Source organism: Eremothecium gossypii, chromosome V, assembly GCF_000091025.4.
Source record: "Eremothecium gossypii ATCC 10895 chromosome V, complete sequence".
Taxonomy (NCBI): domain Eukaryota; kingdom Fungi; phylum Ascomycota; class Saccharomycetes; order Saccharomycetales; family Saccharomycetaceae; genus Eremothecium; species Eremothecium gossypii.
Genome location: NC_005786.2, coordinates 344439 through 365606, shown reverse-complemented (window position 1 = coordinate 365606; position 21168 = coordinate 344439). Strand labels below are relative to the sequence as shown.

The following is a 21168-nucleotide window of genomic DNA, read 5'->3' as shown; positions in this document are numbered from 1 at the left end:
CGGCCGCATTAACGTCGGCCGATAACGACGTTGACCGGCGATTTAAACATCCACCCCCTCAAGAGCCAGATACAGACATCCACCAAAGGGCAACGTCCGGTCTGGAGCGCGGAGTAACGAGAAGGAAGATCGACATGAAGTACGTACGGTGTGTGCTGCTCACAGGGGCACTATTCAATATTGCGGCAGGCCTCAAGTGCGCCGATTCGAAAGTACTTTCGCGATACAAAGTCAGCCAGCACGCGGCTAAGGGCAAGTTCACGGAATCGACGCCGCCGAGCGAGACAACAGACTTCTGGTGGATCAATCTGTGCGAGGAGCACAGCGAGCCGGTGCCGGACAAGTGCAAAGATGACGCGATGTTTTGCCACCGGCAGCAGGTGAAGCTGGATGACGGCAAGGAATACGTGACACAGGTTTTCGACGTGCCGCGGAACCAGGAGGTGGACGTGGAGGAACTCCGGGACGGTTTCCAAGTGAGCTTCACAGGGAAGTGGGGCGAGCGCGAGCGCAAGGTCAAAGTCCGGTACACGTGCGCGGACGACAAGGCGGAGGACGAGGTCAGCGCGGAGGGCGCCTTCGGCGCACACACCACGCCGGTCGAGGTCGCGTTGCGCGGGCCCTCTGGCTGCATCCAGGCCACGGAGAAATCGTCCGGCATCGGGGGGTGGATCACGTGGCTAGTCATTTACGCGGTGCTGCTGACGCTCATCTACCTGCTCGCCAAATCGTACATGAGCGTGGGCCACGGCAGCATGCAGGACTTCCGCGAGGAGTTTGTCGAGCGCTCGACAAACCTGGTTTCGTCGCTGCCGGAGTTTGCGAAGGAAGTCATGGGCAAGGTCGTTGGCGGAGGCCCCTCCTCCCGGGGCGGATACAGCGCAGTGTGACGCGCACGCAGGTAGATACCCGACTACTAACTAGATACATATGCTGTGTGTAATTATTACCTCTGCTCACCTCTGGACCGCCTTCTTCAGTGCCTCGATGGAGTTCTCCACCGTGGTCTCGAGGTAGTGCCGCTTCACCTCGAGCGCCTTGATCTGCTCCTCAATGGTCTTTGCGTCTGCATCCAGCTGCTGCGTGTAATCAGTCTTGCTGTCCAGCAGGAACATCTTGCCGCACGACCGCCACACCTGATCCACCGGATACGACCCCAGTTCCTTGGCCGTGACATGCGCCAGCTTCTTCTGCCGCTGCAGCTGTGCCAATTGTGCCGTCACCAACTCGAGCTGGCCCTTGCTGTTGCGCAGACCAGCGGCGATTTCCTGAATCAAGCTCTCATTACCGGCCATTTTGGTTTGTTACTTCTCGTGCAGTGGTAGGTTCATTGAAGTGGTTTTTCATCCAGCTGCAATTTGAATGTGAAAAGTTACACTCTGCTGATAGCCTCCGAGAGTGTATTTGAGTTACAATGAGATCATTACGATTTGTCCAGCTGCATAGACATCTCGCGGTCCTGGGCAGGGCAAGATGCCGAGTTTACTCGAGCGCAACAGCGGCACCGCTTGGCGTTGACAAGACATCTGAAAATAACCTACAGACGGAGACCAACAGACTGGCTAAGACGTTCACCAAGTTCTGGGACAAGGTCGATCTGGCCAGGGAGGGCGGCCATGTGACGGTGCATATCGACGGCAAGCCGGTGCGGACGCCGCTGGGCAGTCCGTTGCGTGTAGACGAAAGGCGAGGTATTCTGGCACACATGCTGCGGGAGGAATGGGCTGGCCTGACCTCGTTGGCTGTCAAGCCGTACTCGCTGCCGCTGACCTCGCTCGTGTCGCGCTGCATCGACCTGGAGACTGTGAGCGCGCCCGGGTGCCATCCCGACACGGTTGCCAAGGTAGGGGGCGACAGAAGCGCGATCAGCCAGGGACTGCTGCGGTACCTGGACACCGACACGCTGCTCTGCTTCTCGCCTCGGTCGGAGTTTGAGGGCGCGCTGCGGAAGGCACAGGATGAAATGTACAAGCCCATCATCGCGGGGGTGGAGACGCTGCTGGCCGAAGTGAGCGGGAAGCCCGTCTCCTTGCGCTGCCTCGACGCCGACGTGCACGGCTTGCGCGGGAACGTGCAGAGCGAGGACACCCGCGCGGCCGCCGGCAAGTACATGGACAATCTGAGCGTCTGGGACTTTGCTGTGTTCGAGAAGGTGGTGCTCACCACGAAATCGTTTATCTGCGGCATCCTCCTGCTGCAAAACAAGATCGGAAAGGCGGCGCCTGCGTTGAAGCTGAGCACCGAGGAAATTGCCCGGGCCGCGACATTAGAGACCATCTACCAGGTCGAGCGGTGGGGCGAGGTGGAAGATACACACGATGTGAACCACAGGGACATCAGAAGAAACATCAACGCGGCCGCCGTGGTAGCTTATAGAGAATGATTGGGGTCTTGCCACTTGACAACAACATATAAATATGCAAGGATATGCAACGTATATAGTGCCGGCAGTCCTGCCAACAGAACCGGCGGGCTTTCCCCGCCAGGCTTCGGTATAAGGCATGAACATGATCCTTGCTGGACCGCATTAACCAGAGACATAAAAATACAAACTGTTCATGCCGTGAATGTGCTGGGACAAAGGCAGATGACTTCTGGCATACTTTTCAGCTGGCAGGTCGCATGTGGTTCAAGAATTGCAGTAGGTACGCATTCCGCCTCTTCATATTTTCAGGCTTATGTGATGCAAATGATTCTTCAAAGTCGTCATGTTCTGCATTCCTGGTGCCGTTATCTGGCTGTGGCCGCTTCCTGGCAGATCCCTCAGATGCCGTGTCCTCAGAATGCGGAGACGGACTGCGCAGATGTAAGGAGCTGGCGATTGAGCTCCGGAATGACGGGTACTGGAGCACAAGACTCCCAGAATCTGTGCGCTTGCTGTCGGCTAGCTCCAACAGTCGCAACGAAGAGTCATTCTGCGAGCCTCGTGTGCTGGTGCTGTCTTCCAGCTCGAAGAGCTGCAATTGCTGAGGGGTGTTGTCATAGCCACTGGATGACTGTGAGTCTTCGCCAGATTCCTCGGGCACAGCAGTCCACGCGTGGCTTAATAGCTTCGGCGCCGGCGGAAGCAGCGAGGTCTGCATTGAGCAGTCGGACCCCGCGTCCTGGAGCTGGCGCTCATGCGTGGTTGGTCGCGATGGCTGCAGCTGCAGACCCAGCCCCTGTGTGCCACAGCACAGGGTCTCAGCCAGCTTTTGGTGTTTTATTTTAAAGTTCTGCGGCGGGTGCGAGATCCTCCGGGCGGAGGCGATAGCGGCGATCCCGCCGAGCGAGGGGGGCGACGCACTGAACATCGTGTGCAGCGTGCACCGCCAAAACGTGTCCCATTCAAACTGGTAGACCGCCCTCAAAACCATGTGGACGTCGCTATCTATGCGGGTGGTGAGATGCATAGCGGAGGGCATCTCCTCCAAAACCGTCAGGTCCGACTTCCGGAAGGTCGAAAACAGGAGCGAGCGCCCGATGCACGTCAGGGGCTCGCCACAGGACGTTATCTGCCTCAGCAGCCGCTTGCCCTGGTCCGCCCTGTACGGCAGCCGCTCGCTGTTGACCCTGAAGATGGCGATTTCACCAGTGTCCAGCTGGAAAACCTCCACCAGCAACTGCGTGTAACCAAACTTGGGCAGTGTCAGCTCGAAGAAGTCCCGTTTCACCACATTGTCGAGGCTGAAGAGCGGCGGGCTCACGAAGGGCGCGTCCACCGCCAGCACGTCCACCACCTCGTCAAACAGCAGCAGCGACATGTTCTTCCGGTTCCACCGCGCTACGAAGGCCTCCTCGAAGTTTTGCAGCTGCTGCGCGAGGCCATCGTGCGCCAGCGCCCCGCACAGCACCTCCAGCTTCGTGTACAGCTGGAGCACGCAAATCAGGAACTCCGAGCGCGGCCGCATCTGGTATCGTACCATCCCCGACTCGAAAAGCAGGTCCGCGCAGCCCACCAGCAGCGCGCCGTACCGCCCTACTACGCCGCCCTCCCCGTCCAGCCACGCACACACAAGCTCCGCGCAGCCCCCCGCCTCGCCGGCCCGCGCCAGCCGGCTCAGCATCAGCCGGTGCTCCTCCGCCAGCCCGCGTGCCAGCCATCCCAGTTTCTCGACCTTGAACGCGTGTAGCACGCAAGGGTCCTGCACCGCCAAGGCACACTGCTGCCCCAGCCTCAGGTATTTCTCCAGGCGTGCCAGCACGATCTGGTGGTCCTGTTCCACGTGCATCAGCTTCTCAGGCGCCATTCTCCGCGCAGGTATGCCGTTTTCCCTACTGCTGTCCGTAGCGCTGTGTCACTATACCAGCAAACTTTCTATAGGGGTACGAACACCCTGTGCCACTCGCGCCTCGCCGTGCATGAGGTAACATTTGATGTAAATACGTCCAATGGACTTCAGGAAAGAGGCTGCCGTCCGGACACGCATACCGAAAGCGATTATCTCGGCGCCCTGGCCGCCTCCATCCCAGTGATGCCCATGCAGGCGCTCGAGAAACGCGAAAAGGCCGCCACAGATCCGGCAATCGCCGTCGCTCGAGCCTTGCGGGAAAGTGAGGTCGCTCGAGCTTTTTCAAATGCTATATATAGAACTGGGCATACGGCTGGCGGCAGGAGTTAACGGCCAAGATGACATTACATAGTGCGCGAAGTCTATATGCGCAGGGGTATACTCAGAGGGTATCTCTGCCCATCAGCGGCAGCCCGCATTGCAGGCCGACATCTAGGAGGTGGGTAGTAATACAGATGGTTGATAGGAACGTGGAATGAGTAGCTACGAGCTCTTCTTGGTACTGAATTTCTCGATGTCAGCCGGGCAGGACTGGCGCTCGTCGCAGCCGGTGAAAAGCACGACGGCGTCGCCGTCCTCGTAAGCCACCTCGGCGGCGTTGGGGGAGTCCGGGCTGCGGTTCGGTATGTAGCGCGCGGCGATGACCTTAGACTTGACGAGGCCGGTCTTGGAGAGGAACTTGGGGTGCCATTGTAGCATGTGCCCGATGCTGGCGGCGAGGCTGTCCCAGTTGTAGTTGCGGATCAGGGGGTCTGAGAGGTAGTCCAGGAAGGCCTTGCCGTAGAGGGTGGAGGAAACGATGAAGGAGTTGGTATCGAGCTCGCCGAGGGGGCTCTGCGGAACCAGTATCTTGGCGTTGGCCGGGGCGAAGTTGGAGTATGTTTTGATGGTGGTGCCGGCGACGACGGGCACGTCACGCAGCAGCACGTTGTTGAGGCTGCGCGAGGCCAGCAGGTTATCCTGCAGCGAGAAGTCCATGTTCATGATGAGGCCGGTGTGGTCGAGGAACCAGAAGTACTTGGCGTGCGGGAACGCATGCATGGCTGCGCGCATGGCCATCGGCTTCATGAACTCGTAGCTGTCCTCCAGCGTCTGCTTGTCGACGAGAGGGATGAACTCCTGTGCCCAGCGGACATATATGCCGTAGCCGCGCTTCGCGGCGTAATCGACGCGGTTCTGGACAATACGCGTGATTGTGTTCTTGTCGTAGTTCTCAAAGTCGATCAGCGTCACAAGCACGACCTCCGGGTGGTTTGACGTGCGGTGGTACACGCGCTTGCCGTGGTCGAGGAACGACCGCTTCGCCAGCGCCCGCTTATCGTCCTTGGGTAGGTTTTTCTCCGGCGTGGGCCGGTCTCCCACTTCCATCGATATCCGGCTGCGCCGGTGCTCGTCTATCCGGAGAATGTACAGTGTCCGCAGCCCCATGTCACGCAGCACATGCGTGTCTTCCACCCGCGGGAAGATCAGCGGCGTCGGCGACTGGATCGAATGCACGTAATGCCCATGTCTCGCCGGCAACACCACCGCAGCGTCCTTCGACCCGTAGATCAAGCTGCCTGCAAAGTACAGCACCAAAACGCCCGCCGCCAGGAGCGAGCACATGGTCGCATGTACCAGCCCAGCTCGCGTGCTGTGCATTGATTCTCTGAAGAGCTCTATCCCAGAGCGGAACTTGCTTCCGTCTTTCGACAACCTACTCGACTTCGGTCTGAACAGCATTCTAGTTCACCAGTAGCCCTCCGTGTGCCACCGATTATGGTACTTAGTCCGACGCCTACTAACAAACGTTATGTGAGGACACCTAGATAATAAAAATAGGCACCAGATATCTTCGTTTCAAGTTGGTCGGTGGTGTATTGAGCTTTTATTTAAACGCAACCAGAGCTATTATACAACTATCGTTGAGCACGAAGGCCCAACCTAATGGTCAGACCGGCAGATGGCGAAGGATGAAGTCGCCCGCTAGCAACATGGCATTGGCCGGAAGGCAGGCGTAGAGCACAATGCCACGCTCAGGGACTCCTGTGGCTATCTGTAGCCAGTGGGTCCTCCAGCGAAGTGTCAGCACCCACGTAGTTCAGGTTGGCAGGCAGGTCGGCCAGCTTGCGACGCTGCTCGCGCAGCTGGAGCAAGCGAACGATGACGGAGATGAGGGCACTCACAATGCTGGTTCCGAGAAGAGCGTAGCAGCCGTTGCGGAAGTGCGGGACAGTAGTAGCGCTGTAGAAGAGCAGGGACCACCAGGCGTTGACCGCGCCGGAGAACATGTTCATCGAGGCCAGGACAATGGCACGCTCCTGTAGGTCGCTCTGGCACACAATGTTGGCCCAGGAGAAGAAGATGGCCTGGCCCGCGTAGGCCACGCCGCCCAGGTACTGGGCGGCGAACATGATGGCGGGCGAGAGCGGGTTGCTGCGGATGAGGACGGCGACGATGCACATGACGGCGGTGATGGCAAGCGCGACGTGCCAGTGCTGGCTGCAGCGGCACCGGTCCATGTAAAATGCGGACGCGAAGGTGGCGGCGATACCGACGGCGAAGATGCCCATGGGGTAGCGGTTGCGCTGGGCAAGCGAGTAGCCGCGGTTGGCCAGCCAGAGCGAGAAGGTGGAGTTCGAGGCAAAGGAGATGTTCTCGCCGCCGGCAACCCACAGCAGACTGAAAAGCCACCAGTGCCAGCGGCCTAGGACCCGGTGGAACACAGAGAGGTCCAGGCGGGCGCGCTCGTCGCGCGCGGGCAGGCGCGCACGCGCGTAGCGCAGCTCGGCCTTGCTGAACACAAGTGCCGACGTGTCGGCACGGTTGTGGTCCGGCGTGCCGGGGAAGAAGATGAAGCCGTAGATGGCTATGGGCACTGTGACCAGGAAGTCGATGATGAACAGCCAGCGCCAGCCGGATATGCCGCGGCGCCCGTCCATGGCGTCAAAGATTGCAACCTGCATCATCCCGCTGCACATCGACCCGATGAGGCCGGACGCCGTGAACACCGCGCTCCGGAGCGCGAGCTCGTTTTCCTTGTACCAGGAGCCTAGGATTAGGTGCGTGCCGCTGAACGTGCAGCTCTCGAAGACCGCCTGGAAAAACCGCACCGCGCAGCAGTACTCGAATGAGGTCGCACGGTACATCGCCAGCGTCAGCAGGCCCCACCCCAGCGTGCAGACGCTCAGCCATATCCGCGGCGGCAGCACGAGCAGCAGCAGGTTGTTGGGCAGCATCCCCAGGATGTATCCCACCGTGAAGCAAGTGTTGATCACGTTGAACTGATTGCCGTGCAGGCCCAGCTCCTTGTCCATGCCCGACACGTACGCGTTGCCAAAGCTCACGCGGTCCACGTAATTGATCCAATACTGTAGACACACGAACGAGAGCACGAACAGGTCGATCTTGTACAGGAGTATCCGCTCATTGACTGCGGGCTCGCCCTTCTGGTGGTCCTTTGGCGGCGTGTCGCGCTCTGCCAGCGATAGTGCATCGCTCATCCTCTTAGTCACTCGCCGGTCCTCGTGCGAACTCGGCGCACTCTCGCGTCTACCAGCCATCTTCGTTGCCACTCCTTCGTGTCGCAGCGGCATAACGGTTTTCCAGGTGCGCCAACGGCCTTTTCATATTACCCTACTTATCCGATACTAACGCTATATAAGGCGCAGAGGTAAACAGGCGAGGTCGATGGTTAGCTGTTATCACGCTGCTGTGGAGCCCCCCGTGGCCCGCTGCTCCTGTGTGTCGTCAATCTTCTGCTTCTTGTTCTTCGCGCGCTGCATCTCGGCAGTCAGGAACGAATTAATGTCGTCCTGGAGGCCGGTCAGGTGCATGCGTAGCCGGGATAGGGCTGTGGGCTCGCCCTGTGCATCGAGCTTGGGGGGGCTCGGGCGGTCGCGGTCGATCTGGCCAGCTTGTAGCACGTACGCAGACGGACCAGATGTGGTGCCATCTGTTGTCCGGTAGCGCGGGGCGTCGGGTACCACGGTAAACGCGTGTGAGTCGCCCTCGGGCGTACAATACGTAGCAGTGGGAGGCTGCATTGGGCAGGTTCGGAGGGAGATGGGCAGCGGCGCACACAACGGCCAAAATATGCGCTTCCCGTGCCCAGTGACACGTGATAGCAGGCCCTCAGGCGCCTGATGCAGCCGCTGGCCGCGACCTGGTATGGTCTAAAACTGTTATAGGGCCCAGTTAGCAGGCGGGCGCGCTGTTTGGTCCTGTGATTGTTGGTTTACATTGTTTGTGTTATACTTGCGCAGCGAAAGTGCGTCTGCGCGTGCAAGAACTGGCAACAAATGGCCATCGGCTGCGGTGCCCACAGCAACCATCCAGCTAGCACACATTGCACACTATACAACTGTGCGCTGGCGACGCCAGCGCAAAGCACTATTTAGCTCCGTACCGGCTTATTCCTCCTGCTCGGCTTGTTCCGCGGGCTTACCGTTACGGATTAGATTGATCTCCCCTGCTCGTGTTAGTAGTCGTCCTGCACCGGTGTTGCAGTTGTTACATACTCTGTATCAAGGATAGCGAGTAGCTCTTGGAGCCGTCCTCGCGTTCGAACACGTTGTTCGCGGCGTCTGCCTCGACGTACACTAGCGCGCTGCTGCTGTTAGTCGTGCCCTGTACGGCTGTCGCACTCACACATACCCCTTTCTCACATATTGCGTCAGGAAGTTCATCTGCGGCTCGTTGAACACGGTGATCGTGTACCAGTTGGTCGGGCCATCGCGCCGCGGCTGGGACGCAATCGAGTACTTGGCGTACTTCTTGTCGTTCTGGCTGACAAACTGCGAGATGTCCGACCCGATCCGGCCCACAATCATCATCTTGGAAAAGTCCAGCGCCCTGCTGGACGCATGAAACTGGCGGACTTGGCGCAACATTTACTTCTATCCTCTGCTGTGGAGTGGCTGCCGCCAGTCATAAAGAAGTTTCTTCAACACCAAGGCACGCTGCGCATCTGGTGCGCGGTCACGTGACACACACGCCTTCCTGCTGAGCTCAGCTGGACCGTCAGATGCGTATGTCATCGCAACCACCGCATCCGTATAAGGCTGGGTGCAGCTGCAACCAGACTATGTCCGGGCCCTTGCTGCCCGCGTGTGTGAAGCTCTACCAACTTTCCTGCAGCAACTGCGACACCGTTTATCGTGTCGCTGCGATCACGCGGGCAGTACACCTCTGGCCAGGCAAACATATGGTGATACGCCACACCCCCGTGTTGACGCCCCGCTCCGGCAGCGAAACCAGCGCGGCGTAGGTGCGTTTTGGGCATGTCGGCTTCGGTGTTCGAGCCTGTGGTGGGCAGGGGACAAAGAGGGGCAGTCGCTGACGCATAGTTCTCTGACACACAAGCCAGAAAGATAACACAGGAAGGCGAGGCAGCAGCATATTAACTATCCCCTGGGACAAGGTAAGGAGGCGTGCGGTCCATGAGTTTCAACAGCTTTCGGAGACGCGGACATACAGCGTCGAAGTCCGTGATCAAGGCGTCGCTCTCACAGATATCGGAGGCGCAGCGGACCTTAGAGGACACATGCTGCTTAGTGGAGTACCACGGGATTGATGAAGAGGACGTGCAGGTGTTGAACAACCCTGCGTCCGAAAGCAAGGACGACCCGTCAGCGATCAGCGAGGACGAGGTGGCGAAGCAGCCGAGCTACGGGGGGGAGACGAACCAGCAATGCACGGAGGTGCGATCGGAGGAGTACGCGGTGCTCAGCGACTCGACGGAGGAGATGGAGGAGTTGGAGCGGTGCTATCGGGGCGGGTCGGAGGTGGTTTTGGAGCCGCAGTCGACCAGCGAGCGCATCGACGACTGGTGTTTGACTCACGTGTCGTGCGGGACGTCGACTGTGCTTGAGGCCGCGAGTTCGCGCGTGCGGGACATCGCGCGCTCGTGGGGGGTCGAAGGCGACGAGCGGGCGACGCTGTCGGCGGGTACCACGCGGCCGCCGGCCGTGCGTCCGTTGCCGCGTGTCTCCTCGTATGAGTCACGTAAGTTGGCGCAACTCACGCCGGCAGAGCTGGCCCAGTTGACCAAGTTCGTGAAGGAGCTGCTTCCGTACCTCATCCAGGGGAGGGCCTCTGTTCGTACCCCACGGTGCGAAGCCAAGTACGGAAATGTTCCGACCTTGTTTCCAGATCGCGGCAACCTGCTGCGCTGCTCGTTGGACGCCAACAACGTTTCAAAAATGGCGAATCTGTACGAACAGATGCGGCAGCTGTTGCTAGATGCTCCCAGCAACGGCAATTACGAGGCGCTTGATGATATTTCGCTGTCTTCCATGCATTCATCGTTGCCCGTGCAATCGTGGTATGGATGGCATATGGTCCCGCGGGTTAGGGATACAGAATTCTAGTGGTACAGTAGGGCTACTACTATCAACAGGAATTACCGATACTATAGGCAGGCACTGCCCTCTGACTCCAGCATGCAGGCTCAAATAGTATACAGTTTTCTCTGTTCAGCTGTTTTAGATATAGATGTAGTAAAAATATAAAGTACACAGTGCTAGAGAAGGAACATATTAAGGACAAGGGAACAAAAATGCCGGGTTCATGATACTCATCCGGCACGTGCGCGGTTACGTTGAGAGCCCATAGTATGCGCCTGCAACCAGTGTCCGGGAAGTTGTAACGTCATTCCAGATGTCCGCTGTCTCGGAACCAAAAGGATCTTCCAAGGTCACCTCCTGGCTTCTCAGGACCAAACCACCGCCCAATTGCAGCCCACGAATGGTAAACTTGGCCTGAACACCCTTCTGTGATTCTTGAGCAACGCCCTCGGTCAGGAAGCGCGCTACTAGCCGTTCCTCATTGTCACGTCTCAGCACAAGTGGTTCTTTGAAGCGCCATGTAATACGCCGTTTTTCCTTACTGAATGAGCCCTGCGGCTTTGAGAGAGCACTCTTCGCCACGGTATTATCAATGGCGACCGAAACGATCAGATCTTCCAACACCAGCTCTTGCACAGCTGGCGGCAAACCCGAGAAGATCTTCAATGTAAGCATCACACTCGCTTGCGTCTGCTCAAACCTCCATACTGGGTGGATGGCGATCGGTACTAGTGGTGATTTGAGCGAGTATTTCAATGCACCCAAAGTTTTGCCAAAGATAAACTGCGGAGCAAGCTTATAGATTATATTATTTTCATCGGCCGTCCTCTCCAATATTGTGTGGTTAACAATTATTTTATCAAACTGTTCAGCAGACTCAATTTTAAGGATTATATCGAGCGGCAGGCTATTGCCTGTACTATCACTGGAAATGTAATTGAGGGCAATTTCCCCAATTAGCTGGCTGGATGAGAGAATCCCGTCTTTAAATTTGGCATTTATCACTTCACCAATACTTGCGTTAAGCCCTAGTGACGTTAGTTCCGTGTGTTGAAACAATGACTGGCCTGTGATATTCATTAGAAGCAAGGAAGAGCCAGTTTGCTGCGGTTCCAGCTGCCTCATTTCGCTAGTTTGGGAATTGGTAGACTCATGTCTGGTAACTGAATTGTCGATATCTGCTTTCGATAAATTCGTGAACAGCATAGAGTGGATGTCACGCCTCCCCCCCTCTAAGGATGGCACATTCTGGCCTTCCTGGCTAGCAGGCACTGGACTCCAGAAGTGGGCGCCGAGCTGACCAGCGGCTGAAGAGCGCCGAGCTGGAGCAAGGCTAGATACAATGTTTGTTTCGTCGTGCAGAGCAGTAGGGTCCTGCTGCACACCATCCCAAGTGCTGCGCTGCCGAATGAAATTTTGAGCTGGTGCGGCAGTGTCAGCTGGACCACTTTTCTCGGTAATAGCCTGCACATTACTGGCGCCAATAATTTCAGGTGTTTTCTTTGACCTGGGCTGTGGAACCAAGGGCGCCTGGTTAATAGAGAAGGAGGACCTCGTCGCCTCTAGTTCCGGTTTCTTCTCTGCGGGAGGCGCGTTGTTTGAGTTGGCGGCAGGGCGCGGAGCTGCTGCTTCGCTGGAGACCGCATGTGACTTTGAGTACAACTCAGAATCATGGTAGGAGCTGGTGCCGTGGCTATGTAGTGAGGATGTGTCGCTCTCAGGGATGGACTCAGACTGCAGCTGAGGCGCCCGCCGGTGGCGCCTTCTCCCAAATATGGAGCCCACCTTCGACTTCAGCTTGCTTTTGCGGCTCGGGACAAGCGAGACGTTGTTGCTGGCGTCCGAGAAGGTGTCATTCGAAAGCAGGTTCCGGAGCATGCTCGAGCCGGAGACATGGCGCAGCCTGTGCTCCACCGGCGTCGCGGCAGCAGCGCCTTCGCCATCGGCTTCCGCGGCCTGCATCGGCTCGAAGCGAAAGTCGTAGTTCACTACCGCCGACGCAAAGCGATCGATCTCCCGGTCAGGCGTGAACTCCAGCAGCCGCTCCATCACCTTCTCACTCTCGTCCAAGTTCGCATGCAACGAGTCATCCAGCAGGTTCTGGTACTGAAGCAGGCAGTTCTTCAGCACTAACAGCCGCTTCTCGTCAGTGGCCTCCATCACCTCCAGCAGCCGCGGAGCCTGCTCCACCCACTGCCGCTCCGCCGCCGCCACCTTCTCCGGCGTCGAACGCGAAACCTCCATCTCCGCGGCCATCCGGCTCAGCTTCGGGTGCAGCTTGCGCACTTCCCGCCAATGCTCGTCCGTCTCCACGTGCGACCGCAGCACGCCCACCACGTCGCGGTCCAGACCCTTGTATTCCTCCACCTGTGCGTGCATGTCTGCCTTCAGTCCCCGGATCACCTGCTGCCACACGCCACGCAGCTCACCCAGCCAGTCGAAGTCCATGCCCGCCATCTCCGGCGCCGTCAGCACCTGCCGCTGCACCATCCCATTGTACACCAGCTTGTCAAGGTCCTCATTCACTATGATTATCTTCCGCAGCTGCTGCACGTAGCTCTTCTTCAGCTCCGACAGCTCCTTGAACAGCGTGTAGAACTCACCGTTGATTATTTTCGCCTGCGATAGCCTAATTCGCACGATCTCCGCCACCTCGAACGGTGTACGAGACGTGAGTACGCTGTTGGCATACTTGACTCTCTCCTCTTGCATCTTTCTGCGTAGTATTGTGCTAGCCTCTGCGTGTTGCTGTTCTACGATCTAACCAACGCACATCAGATGCTTCCTATATCACCTACAAACTATGGAAAAAGAACAAACTTAATAATAAAGGGGCGATATTCAGCAGCTGCTCGCAGAACCTGGAATCTCAGCTCCGCGACTGTAGCAATGGTGTAAGAGTGTTGAGCTTATGAATAGATCGTGGAAAATTACATAACCCGGGATATGCGTGAGGCGCGGTGCGTCCGGCAAGCTATGAGTGAGTTCGAGTGTCTCTGGTATCGAGAAGCATCCGCATGCGGTCGCGTACGTAGGTGCACATATCTTCGAACTCCTCAGGGGATTTTATCTTGTCCCTGTTGTACTTGAACTCGATTTTCGTGGTGGCTGAGCATATGGCCTCGTTCAGAATCTGAATGGCGAAGAGCTCAATGTCGAAGTTGTCCATAGCGGCGAGGTCGGGGAAGGACCTGAACTGCTTCCCGTCCTCTCCGATGTAGACTTTTTCGCGGAAGAGGTCGATGGGGACTAACTTGTGGTAGCTGGCGTGGACGAACATCACGTCGAGCGGCTTCTCGGGGCGCATGAGGGTGTTGTAGAAGTGCTCGTCAACGTTGTAGGCCGGGTTGTAGGCGGCTAGCTCGCTGGGCCTGCGCGCGACCTCCTCGCGGGCGCGCAGCCACTGCTCGTGGTCCTGGACAAAGTCGTGCTGCAGCAGGGCTGCGCCAACGTACTGGCTCGGGGTGTGGTAGCCCTGGAAGCGCAGCTTCGTTTTGACCTGGTAGTACGGTTTGCCGAGGGCCTGGGCGGCCATCGCGAAGGTCTCTTTGTCGCCCTCGCCGGAGGTGCCCTGCGTGGAGAGGCGGTAGAATAGGTGCTTTCCGTGGACGTTGTAGTAGAGGATAAGGAGCAGCGTGTCCATGTGCCGGGCCTTGTCGATCAGCAACTGGCCGGATTCGCTGCTGAGCTCGGGCATGGTGCCCGCAAAGTCGTGCAGCGGCACGTGTGCCCTGTTGAAGGACTCGTCGACTTCACCGGGCTTCGTGTATCGGCTGGGCGGGGACACGTCGTCTGCCGAGAAGCGCACCCGGCGCTTAAAGTCCACAGGGATGCCCGCGATGTCGTAGAACGCGGGCGCGGTCACACGCTTCCAGATATCGGGCCACAGGACCAGGCCGTACTCCGCGAGAGGCTTGCTCTTGAACACATCGTCGAGCGGTTTTAGGGGCACGTTATCGGCATCGATGAAGATCACCTGTTGGTAGGACGACAGAAGCAAGGCCACAGCTTTCAATTCAAATCCAGAGAGCTTCTGCGAGGCCAGCACCGACTTGGGTAGACGGTCGGAAAAGAGCACGCACTTTGCATTGAAATGTTCGATGTAGCTGCAGAACGCCTCGTCGTCGGCGTCGTCGTCGGTCAGAAACACTTCCACCGGCAATGTGGTGCCCCGTTTCCGCAGCGCTCTGATCATGACCATCGCGAGGATCGAATACCGGCCGCCGCCCACGGTCACGATACCCGCAGGCAGCGGGTACAGTGTTTTGAACAGCGCGCTCTTCGCAGAAATGGCCAGCTCGCCATGGATGGTGCGCAAAAACTCACTGTGCCCCTGCCGCAAGCCTTCCAGATGATCGCGCTCCAGCCGGAAGCACTTTGCAAGCCCGTCATAGGACCCCAGGTGTGAGCTCTCGGGCAGTTTGTCCTCCAGATCCCGGATCTGACAGTCTGCATCTTGTGTCACGTAGCTACCAGCCGTCTTGATCTGCGCAGCGTCCTTCCGGAGCCTCTCGAAAAGCATTTTGTAGAATTCCAGCGGGTCATTGATATCCTGGCTCCCGCGTGTAAACCATTCCTGCGCAGGAGAATGTGCCGCCGACGCAATGGGCGATTTCTGGCGTGGCAGGCTGCTCAAAAGAGCGAGCATAAATCCGCCTACAAGCAGAGCTATCAATTTGCGCCTCAGCTTGATCATCGTCACTTTTCGGCGATGCGTCGCTTGTTGTTCAAAACTCAGCGACACGCTCCTGGTTACTTCATAACGGAATTATGAAAAGTAACAGAAAACGGTTAGGACGATACGGTTAGGATGATGCGACGGTTCATATTTCGTGGTGTACTAGTGAAAAATGAGTATAATCTTAAAACTAATTTAATTTTGAAAATACTAAATTAATTTTGGAAAATAAGGAACTCACCTCGAGGCCACTCCGTGTGAGGACCTGAGCTATATATTCCTCGAGCGTCGAAATTTATGTCATTCGTACTGCAAATTTCCTATTCAGGATTGAGATGTTTTCCTTTTTACATAATTCGGAAAGACTCCAGGAGAAGGGCATACAGTTCCCCACGAATTTCGGCATAGAAAGGCGACCAGTATGCGGTGCAGTTGATTTAATATTATACATAGCCCTTGCACTGCATATATTCTGACGTCGCGGAAAGAGCGTCCGATTCTGTCGACTGATTCGCTAGGACAGCGGTGAACAAGGTACCAGCGGCAAGCGCGCAGAGAAGACACAGACTAAGAATGACGCTCCGGCACGACAGCATGGCAGCGCTGCGCGAGTCGCCGTTTCTGAACAGAAAGCACACGCTGTCGCCGGCGCTGCGCTTCAACTGCATGGTGCACGAGGAGGAGGAGCTTAGCGAGGCGGATCTCGAGAGCGAGGGCGACAGCGACCGCACGCAGCCGGCGACGCCGTCCAACAACTTGCGTTTCTACTCGTCGCGGCAGGCCGCGGGCCTGTGCAGAAGTGTGGGCACACTGAACCTCTCGCTTGAGAATGCGAGCAGAAAGCTCGCCCCCCTAACGACGTCACGGGACTTGCCAGTCCGCGTACGCGAGGAAGACAATGGGGGCCTCGAGTTTCTGTCTGGCACGGCTATGTGCCAAGGAGATGGTGATAAGGAGTTCCACCGGGGAGATAACCTGTGGCGTCCATTTCCCCCGAGGCACGACAAAAACTTAAAGAGAAGTGCGAGCAAATGTGAAATGAAGCCCCCCTTAATATCGGATCGCTCTCAGTCGCGTGACAATGACTCAGTAGAAGACGAGAACGCAAGAAACATGGCATACAGCCCGCTGGGCAACAAGAAAAAGATGCGCAAGTTCCCGGAATGCCAATTATTCAAGGACGTGAAGCCTGATCAGTCTGCCTTCCAGCAAAAGGGGCTCATGTCCAAAATGCGGTCAAATCTCCTACCTCAAAAACTGATAATCCCAGATACTCCGGTGAAAAAATCGCCGCACTCGTCGATAATGGAGTCGCCCATGGACTGCTCCGTGTATGGCTCATCGAGTGTCCCCCACGATACGCAACCGTTCAAGAACTTCCCGCTCTTCAAGCCGGGGACACCGCCCATTGAAAGCTCTCCAACATACCAGCATAGGGCACAGAGACTCGACAGCAAAAATGACATGCCTGCGCAGCGGATGAAACGCCGCTCAAAGGTCATCAAGAACACCGACCTCTCTAACATGCTGCAACAGTTCACGGACGATCTGTTCGGCAGTGGGGACGAGGAGCCCGTGTTCAACTCTTCCCCACTAAGAACACCGAGAAAGCGCAGTCCGCAGCCAGACAGGCTGCGGCCGCCGGTTACAACCACCCGCCAGCAGGGAAAGCGCCGTCTAGTGGGTACATCGCATGCATCGCAGAGCGCGCGGGCGCGCAACCCCGACGAGCACCTCGGGGCGAACTTCTCGAACGTCACCCTGCTTGGTCGCGGCCAGTTTTCAACGGTCTATCAAGTAACCTTCCCGGAGACCTCTGCAAAGTACGCAGTTAAAAGCATGGCGCCAAAGAAGCATTATTCCAGGAGCCGCATTATCCAGGAGATACAGCTCCTCTCCGAAATCAGCCAGGAGACAAGCGACGCGGAAGGCCGCGAGTACGTTGTGCAGTTCATATCCTCCTGGGAATACCAGGGCACTTACTACGCTATGACAGAGCTGTGCGAGAACGGGAACCTGGACCAGTTTTTGCAAGAGCAGCTCGTCGCGCGGTCAAAGCGACTGGAAGACTGGCGCATATGGAAGATCATAGTAGAGGTATGTCTCGGGCTGCGTTTCCTCCACGAAACCTGCTCAATTGTACACCTAGATCTCAAACCGGCCAATATTATGATAACATTCGAGGGCAACCTAAAGCTCGGGGACTTCGGCATGGCCACCAAGCTGCCGCTTACGGACAAGGCGTTCGAGAACGAAGGCGATCGCGAGTACATCGCGCCGGAAATCATCTCCGATGGCATATACGACTTCAGGGCAGATATCTTCTCTCTCGGCTTGATGATTGTCGAGATAGCTGCTAACGTCGTGCTACCGGACAATGGCAACGCCTGGCACAAGCTGCGCTCGGGCGATCTCTCGGACGCCGGAAGGCTAAGCAGCACCGAAATATACACCACGTCCATTTTCTCTTCTACCGACATCAACTCCACCAACATAACCGAGGTTTCCCGCCCTTGCAGCTACAACGCTGGCAGCGGCCGCATCAAACATATACCCGCGTGGGTCCCCCGTTTCCTCATAGATAACGACTCACTGGAAAAGCTGGTCATCTGGATGATTGAGCCCGACTATCGGAAACGGCCGACCGCGAGCAATCTTCTGCAGGCTGAGGAGTGCCAGTACGTGGAGCTGACACGCAAGGCGGGCGCCATCATCCAAGAAGACGACTTTGGTCCCAAGCCGGAGTTCTTCAGCTAGGTACCGTAGAAAACTTTGTTAATTTTATACAGAATGCATGTTCGGCGCATATCGCGCTCCCCGGCCACCATAAGGGGCTTCTCGGCTACAAGTGAACGTGCGTTACTATCTCACCCCAGCCCTAACGGACGCAGGAAAGCGACTCGCCGGAAAAGCAATGTCTCCGAAAAGTACTTAAACAGGGCAAAAAGATAGACCAGCGATTTCTGCCGGGTGCCCCATCGGCCGCTCCGCACGCGACGGCCGCGCTAGTAGATTGCTAGGATGTGTGGTCACGTCCGGCAGTGTGCATTGTGTTCGGCAGATACCGATGATGAGCTTTCAAACACTTTTCAAGCTAGATAGTATCTGAATGTTTAATGATTTCGGTGTTATAGAACAATGGGAATCTCTCTGAGCGTCTCTGCCCGCAATGCTCCTGCACGCGTAAATTCAACTCCTCTGAATGGATGTATATATTATCGACGATATACCATTAGATAATTACACTACTAATGCGGGCAAAAACAAAGAGCACAGCCTGACGACCTGCTTAGATGCCCATCTTAGTTCTTCTCCAGTGTCTTCTCTTGGCGTTGTAGCGGATGGTGTTGTTGGTCTTCAATCTGAACCATTGTGGCAATGGTCTGTTCTGGTTCTTGGCCTTAGCCAACTTTTGCTTGATCTTGAAGGACTTCTTAGCCTGTGTGGTGCGTTAGTATTCTGTCAGGCCTGCAGCAGCGCATCCAGAGACGGCCCAGGGTGAGCAGCGCGGCTGCTTCTACCTGGCTCTCAACTGTCCCCTTGCGTGCGCCACGGAATATCCATTTCGTTGTCTATTATATCACATACAGCCATCTTTGGTTCTATACTGTGATCTAGCAGCTATGTTGCAAGCAGCGTTGGAACATGTATCTTTTCACTTGTGCGGACGCCGCGCTGCGGACGCCGACAGGCGCTGCGCTGGGCCCGTCCTGGGCCCGGGACGAGCCCAGCCCGCCGGCGCGCTCGTAGAGGAGGGACGCAAACAAGAGCGAGTGGCGAACCCATACACCTCCGCTACATGGTGGAAATTCCAGGGCGTTCGGAGATTTGACACCCATACATTACACCACATAATCCAACAGCAGTCACCAGATGGCCGGGATGCGTGATGCAGGCTACGGCCTGGCACAGGGCCTGTCCACTTTTCAGCTCAACAGCAGCGACTAAGAACAGGAGATATCATCCACAGTCCCGTAACTAGAAGATCAGACAGCATGACCAGAACCTCCGTCCTAGCAGATGCTTTGAACGCTATCAACAACGCCGAGAAGACCGGCAAGCGTCAGGTGTTGATCAGACCATCCTCCAAGGTCATCATCAAGTTCTTGCAGGTCATGCAGAAGCACGGCTACATCGGCGAGTTCGAGTACATTGACGACCACAGATCCGGCAAGATCGTCGTTCAGTTGACCGGCAGATTGAACAAGTGCGGTGTCATCTCTCCAAGATTCAACGTCAAGATCAACGACGTCGAGAAGTGGACTGCCAACCTATTGCCAGCCAGACAGTTCGGCTACGTCATCTTGACCACCTCCGCCGGCATTATGGACCACGAGGAGGCCCACAGAAAGCACGTTGCTGGTAAGATTTTGGGTTTTGTCTACTAAGCGGCTGCTATATAGCGTATCTAGCTCTAATGTACGATACTCAGTGTCTATTACGACGGCCGCGAGCTCCACGCGCCACATACGAGGCCAGCCGGCGACGGCAAGCGGGAATTCAGATGCGTTAATTAGCAGTAGATTAGTAGTATATATGTACAAACAGCATACACATGAACGGCGTCGCCGATCATAATCTTCTACCTCTTCTACCACCCTTCTTTCTGGTAGAGTCGGATGGGATAGGAGTGACGTCCTCGATACGGCCGATTCTCAAGCCGGATCTGGCCAAAGCTCTCAAAGCAGCCTGACCACCTGGACCTGGGGTCTTGGTCTTGGTACCACCGGTAGCTCTGATCTTGACGTGCACAGCAGTGATGCCGACCTCCTTACACTTGGCAGCGACGTCCTGAGCAGCCAACATGGCAGCGTATGGAGAGGACTCGTCTCTGTCGGCCTTGACCTTCATACCACCGGTAACTCTGGCAATAGTTTCTCTGCCAGACAAGTCGGTGACATGCACGAAGGTGTCGTTGAAAGAAGCGTAGATTCTAGCAACACCAAAGACTTGGGAAGCGTCACGAGTTTGAGCTAGTTCTGTCGCTTTAGTTAGTATTTGCAGGTTCTGCCCGCCTAGTATCTTCCTAAAGAAACCTGCCGGTGGCCACATCCGCGCGTAGCCACGCCGGTAACACCTGGGTGATGGCTCGCCAAGGACACGCACGTTTTGCGGAGCGCTTTTCACGGCCGTGCGAAGCCGACGTTCGCAGCTGCGCTGCTACTAGTCCAGTCTGGGCCTGCATGCATTCCGCAAACCGGCTACCAGACCCTTCTGCACATTACTCCAACGGGGACCAAGGTCGATGCCATCGCATTAAGTTCCCAGGGCTGTAAATATCGGTTCCATGACTGCCTTCCGCATTTCTTTAAGAATAACTAAACGGTCTAAGCAGGATACCACCCCTCACGTACCTTTAGCCATTCTTGCTGATCGTTGGTCTTGAGAATAGACGAGTGTCCTACCAGAGCCATGGCGCTCAAAGTATTTTTATCATCAGCATTGACCTCAGAGTCGCTACGCGTGCCATAATATGGTGTGTGGGTGTGCAGTCACAACATCCATACATTTCAACCTTGCTCTCTGTCACGTGGGAACCAGCTGACCAACGAGCATGTTGAGGGCACGCGGTACACTCTCTACGGTGTTCATGGCCGGCAAGCTGTGCTACACACCTACGTTACCTAGTCAGAATAGCTACGGGTGCTGTGAGGCCCCATATGAGGAGCCGATGCGTAAAGAGCACATCGACACCAAATACCGTGGCAGCCTATGGCATTGCTCTCGAACAGAGTTGTAGAGAAGATATTGTCTGAGTAAGGCTTTCACCGTCACAAATCCACTACAATAATACCCGTTCTTTGGAATGTATATTATTTATAAACAAAATGAAAGTGTGTATGCAAAGGAGAAAGAAAGAAAAGTTAACGCGGCTTTTATATAACGCGAAGTC

At 56.4% G+C, this 21168-nt stretch overlaps 15 protein-coding genes and 2 non-coding genes across 17 annotated transcripts; 6 read left to right on the top strand and 11 right to left on the bottom strand.

The window, feature by feature from the left end:
* Positions 1 to 134: 134 nt before the first annotated feature.
* On the top strand, positions 135 to 890 carry ATG27 (Atg27p; the record flags this gene model as incomplete). Its single annotated transcript, NM_210077.2, has 1 exon — positions 135 to 890. One exon carries the CDS (start codon positions 135 to 137, stop codon positions 888 to 890), a length of 756 nt encoding a protein of 251 aa, NP_984723.2.
* Positions 891 to 956: 66 nt separating this feature from the next.
* Positions 957 to 1295, bottom strand: PFD1 (prefolding complex chaperone subunit; the record flags this gene model as incomplete). The annotated part of the gene is made up of 1 exon (NM_210076.1): positions 957 to 1295. One exon carries the CDS (start codon positions 1293 to 1295, stop codon positions 957 to 959), a length of 339 nt encoding a protein of 112 aa, NP_984722.1.
* A 119-nt stretch (positions 1296 to 1414) lies between these two features.
* On the top strand, positions 1415 to 2383 carry ATP12 (ATP synthase complex assembly protein ATP12; the record flags this gene model as incomplete). Its single annotated transcript, NM_210075.1, has 1 exon — positions 1415 to 2383. The coding sequence occupies one exon, from the start codon at positions 1415 to 1417 to the stop codon at positions 2381 to 2383; it is 969 nt and encodes a 322-aa protein (NP_984721.1).
* A 223-nt stretch (positions 2384 to 2606) lies between these two features.
* On the bottom strand, positions 2607 to 4229 carry RBH1 (Rbh1p; the record flags this gene model as incomplete). Its single annotated transcript, NM_210074.2, has 1 exon — positions 2607 to 4229. One exon carries the CDS (start codon positions 4227 to 4229, stop codon positions 2607 to 2609), a length of 1623 nt encoding a protein of 540 aa, NP_984720.2.
* A 525-nt stretch (positions 4230 to 4754) lies between these two features.
* MNN11 (alpha-1,6-mannosyltransferase) lies at positions 4755 to 5993 on the bottom strand (the record flags this gene model as incomplete). Its single annotated transcript, NM_210073.1, has 1 exon — positions 4755 to 5993. The coding sequence occupies one exon, from the start codon at positions 5991 to 5993 to the stop codon at positions 4755 to 4757; it is 1239 nt and encodes a 412-aa protein (NP_984719.1).
* A 293-nt stretch (positions 5994 to 6286) lies between these two features.
* Positions 6287 to 7846, bottom strand: FEN2 (Fen2p; the record flags this gene model as incomplete). The annotated part of the gene is made up of 1 exon (NM_210072.2): positions 6287 to 7846. The coding sequence occupies one exon, from the start codon at positions 7844 to 7846 to the stop codon at positions 6287 to 6289; it is 1560 nt and encodes a 519-aa protein (NP_984718.2).
* Positions 7847 to 7954: 108 nt separating this feature from the next.
* Positions 7955 to 8296, bottom strand: GON7 (chromatin DNA-binding EKC/KEOPS complex subunit GON7; the record flags this gene model as incomplete). Its single annotated transcript, NM_210070.1, has 1 exon — positions 7955 to 8296. One exon carries the CDS (start codon positions 8294 to 8296, stop codon positions 7955 to 7957), a length of 342 nt encoding a protein of 113 aa, NP_984717.1.
* A 366-nt stretch (positions 8297 to 8662) lies between these two features.
* On the bottom strand, positions 8663 to 9142 carry RIM1 (Rim1p; the record flags this gene model as incomplete). The annotated part of the gene is made up of 3 exons (NM_210069.2): positions 8663 to 8721; positions 8771 to 8859; positions 8907 to 9142. The coding sequence occupies 3 exons, from the start codon at positions 9140 to 9142 to the stop codon at positions 8663 to 8665; spliced, it is 384 nt and encodes a 127-aa protein (NP_984716.2).
* A 549-nt stretch (positions 9143 to 9691) lies between these two features.
* On the top strand, positions 9692 to 10621 carry ATG36 (Atg36p; the record flags this gene model as incomplete). The annotated part of the gene is made up of 1 exon (NM_210068.1): positions 9692 to 10621. The coding sequence occupies one exon, from the start codon at positions 9692 to 9694 to the stop codon at positions 10619 to 10621; it is 930 nt and encodes a 309-aa protein (NP_984715.1).
* Positions 10622 to 10846: 225 nt separating this feature from the next.
* Positions 10847 to 13309, bottom strand: SYP1 (Syp1p; the record flags this gene model as incomplete). The annotated part of the gene is made up of 1 exon (NM_210067.1): positions 10847 to 13309. The coding sequence occupies one exon, from the start codon at positions 13307 to 13309 to the stop codon at positions 10847 to 10849; it is 2463 nt and encodes an 820-aa protein (NP_984714.1).
* A 262-nt stretch (positions 13310 to 13571) lies between these two features.
* MNN5 (alpha-1,2-mannosyltransferase MNN5) lies at positions 13572 to 15293 on the bottom strand (the record flags this gene model as incomplete). Its single annotated transcript, NM_210066.2, has 1 exon — positions 13572 to 15293. The coding sequence occupies one exon, from the start codon at positions 15291 to 15293 to the stop codon at positions 13572 to 13574; it is 1722 nt and encodes a 573-aa protein (NP_984713.2).
* Positions 15294 to 15848: 555 nt separating this feature from the next.
* SWE1 (tyrosine protein kinase SWE1) lies at positions 15849 to 18032 on the top strand (the record flags this gene model as incomplete). The annotated part of the gene is made up of 1 exon (NM_210065.1): positions 15849 to 18032. One exon carries the CDS (start codon positions 15849 to 15851, stop codon positions 18030 to 18032), a length of 2184 nt encoding a protein of 727 aa, NP_984712.1.
* A 310-nt stretch (positions 18033 to 18342) lies between these two features.
* Positions 18343 to 18432, top strand: AGOS_AgSNR65. Its single transcript, NR_149410.1, has one exon. It is a non-coding gene; the product is annotated as an AgSNR65 (small nuclear RNA).
* Positions 18433 to 18564: 132 nt separating this feature from the next.
* On the bottom strand, positions 18565 to 18869 carry RPL39 (60S ribosomal protein eL39; the record flags this gene model as incomplete). Its single annotated transcript, NM_210064.1, has 2 exons — positions 18565 to 18714; positions 18864 to 18869. 2 exons carry the CDS (start codon positions 18867 to 18869, stop codon positions 18565 to 18567), a joined length of 156 nt encoding a protein of 51 aa, NP_984711.1.
* A 401-nt stretch (positions 18870 to 19270) lies between these two features.
* Positions 19271 to 19663, top strand: RPS22A (40S ribosomal protein uS8; the record flags this gene model as incomplete). The annotated part of the gene is made up of 1 exon (NM_210063.1): positions 19271 to 19663. The coding sequence occupies one exon, from the start codon at positions 19271 to 19273 to the stop codon at positions 19661 to 19663; it is 393 nt and encodes a 130-aa protein (NP_984710.1).
* A 184-nt stretch (positions 19664 to 19847) lies between these two features.
* RPS14B (40S ribosomal protein uS11) lies at positions 19848 to 20639 on the bottom strand (the record flags this gene model as incomplete). Its single annotated transcript, NM_210062.1, has 2 exons — positions 19848 to 20254; positions 20630 to 20639. 2 exons carry the CDS (start codon positions 20637 to 20639, stop codon positions 19848 to 19850), a joined length of 417 nt encoding a protein of 138 aa, NP_984709.1.
* A 397-nt stretch (positions 20640 to 21036) lies between these two features.
* On the bottom strand, positions 21037 to 21094 carry AGOS_AgSNR189. The gene has a single exon (NR_149366.1). It is a non-coding gene; the product is annotated as an AgSNR189 (small nuclear RNA).
* Between the last annotated feature and the right edge of the window lie 74 nt (positions 21095 to 21168).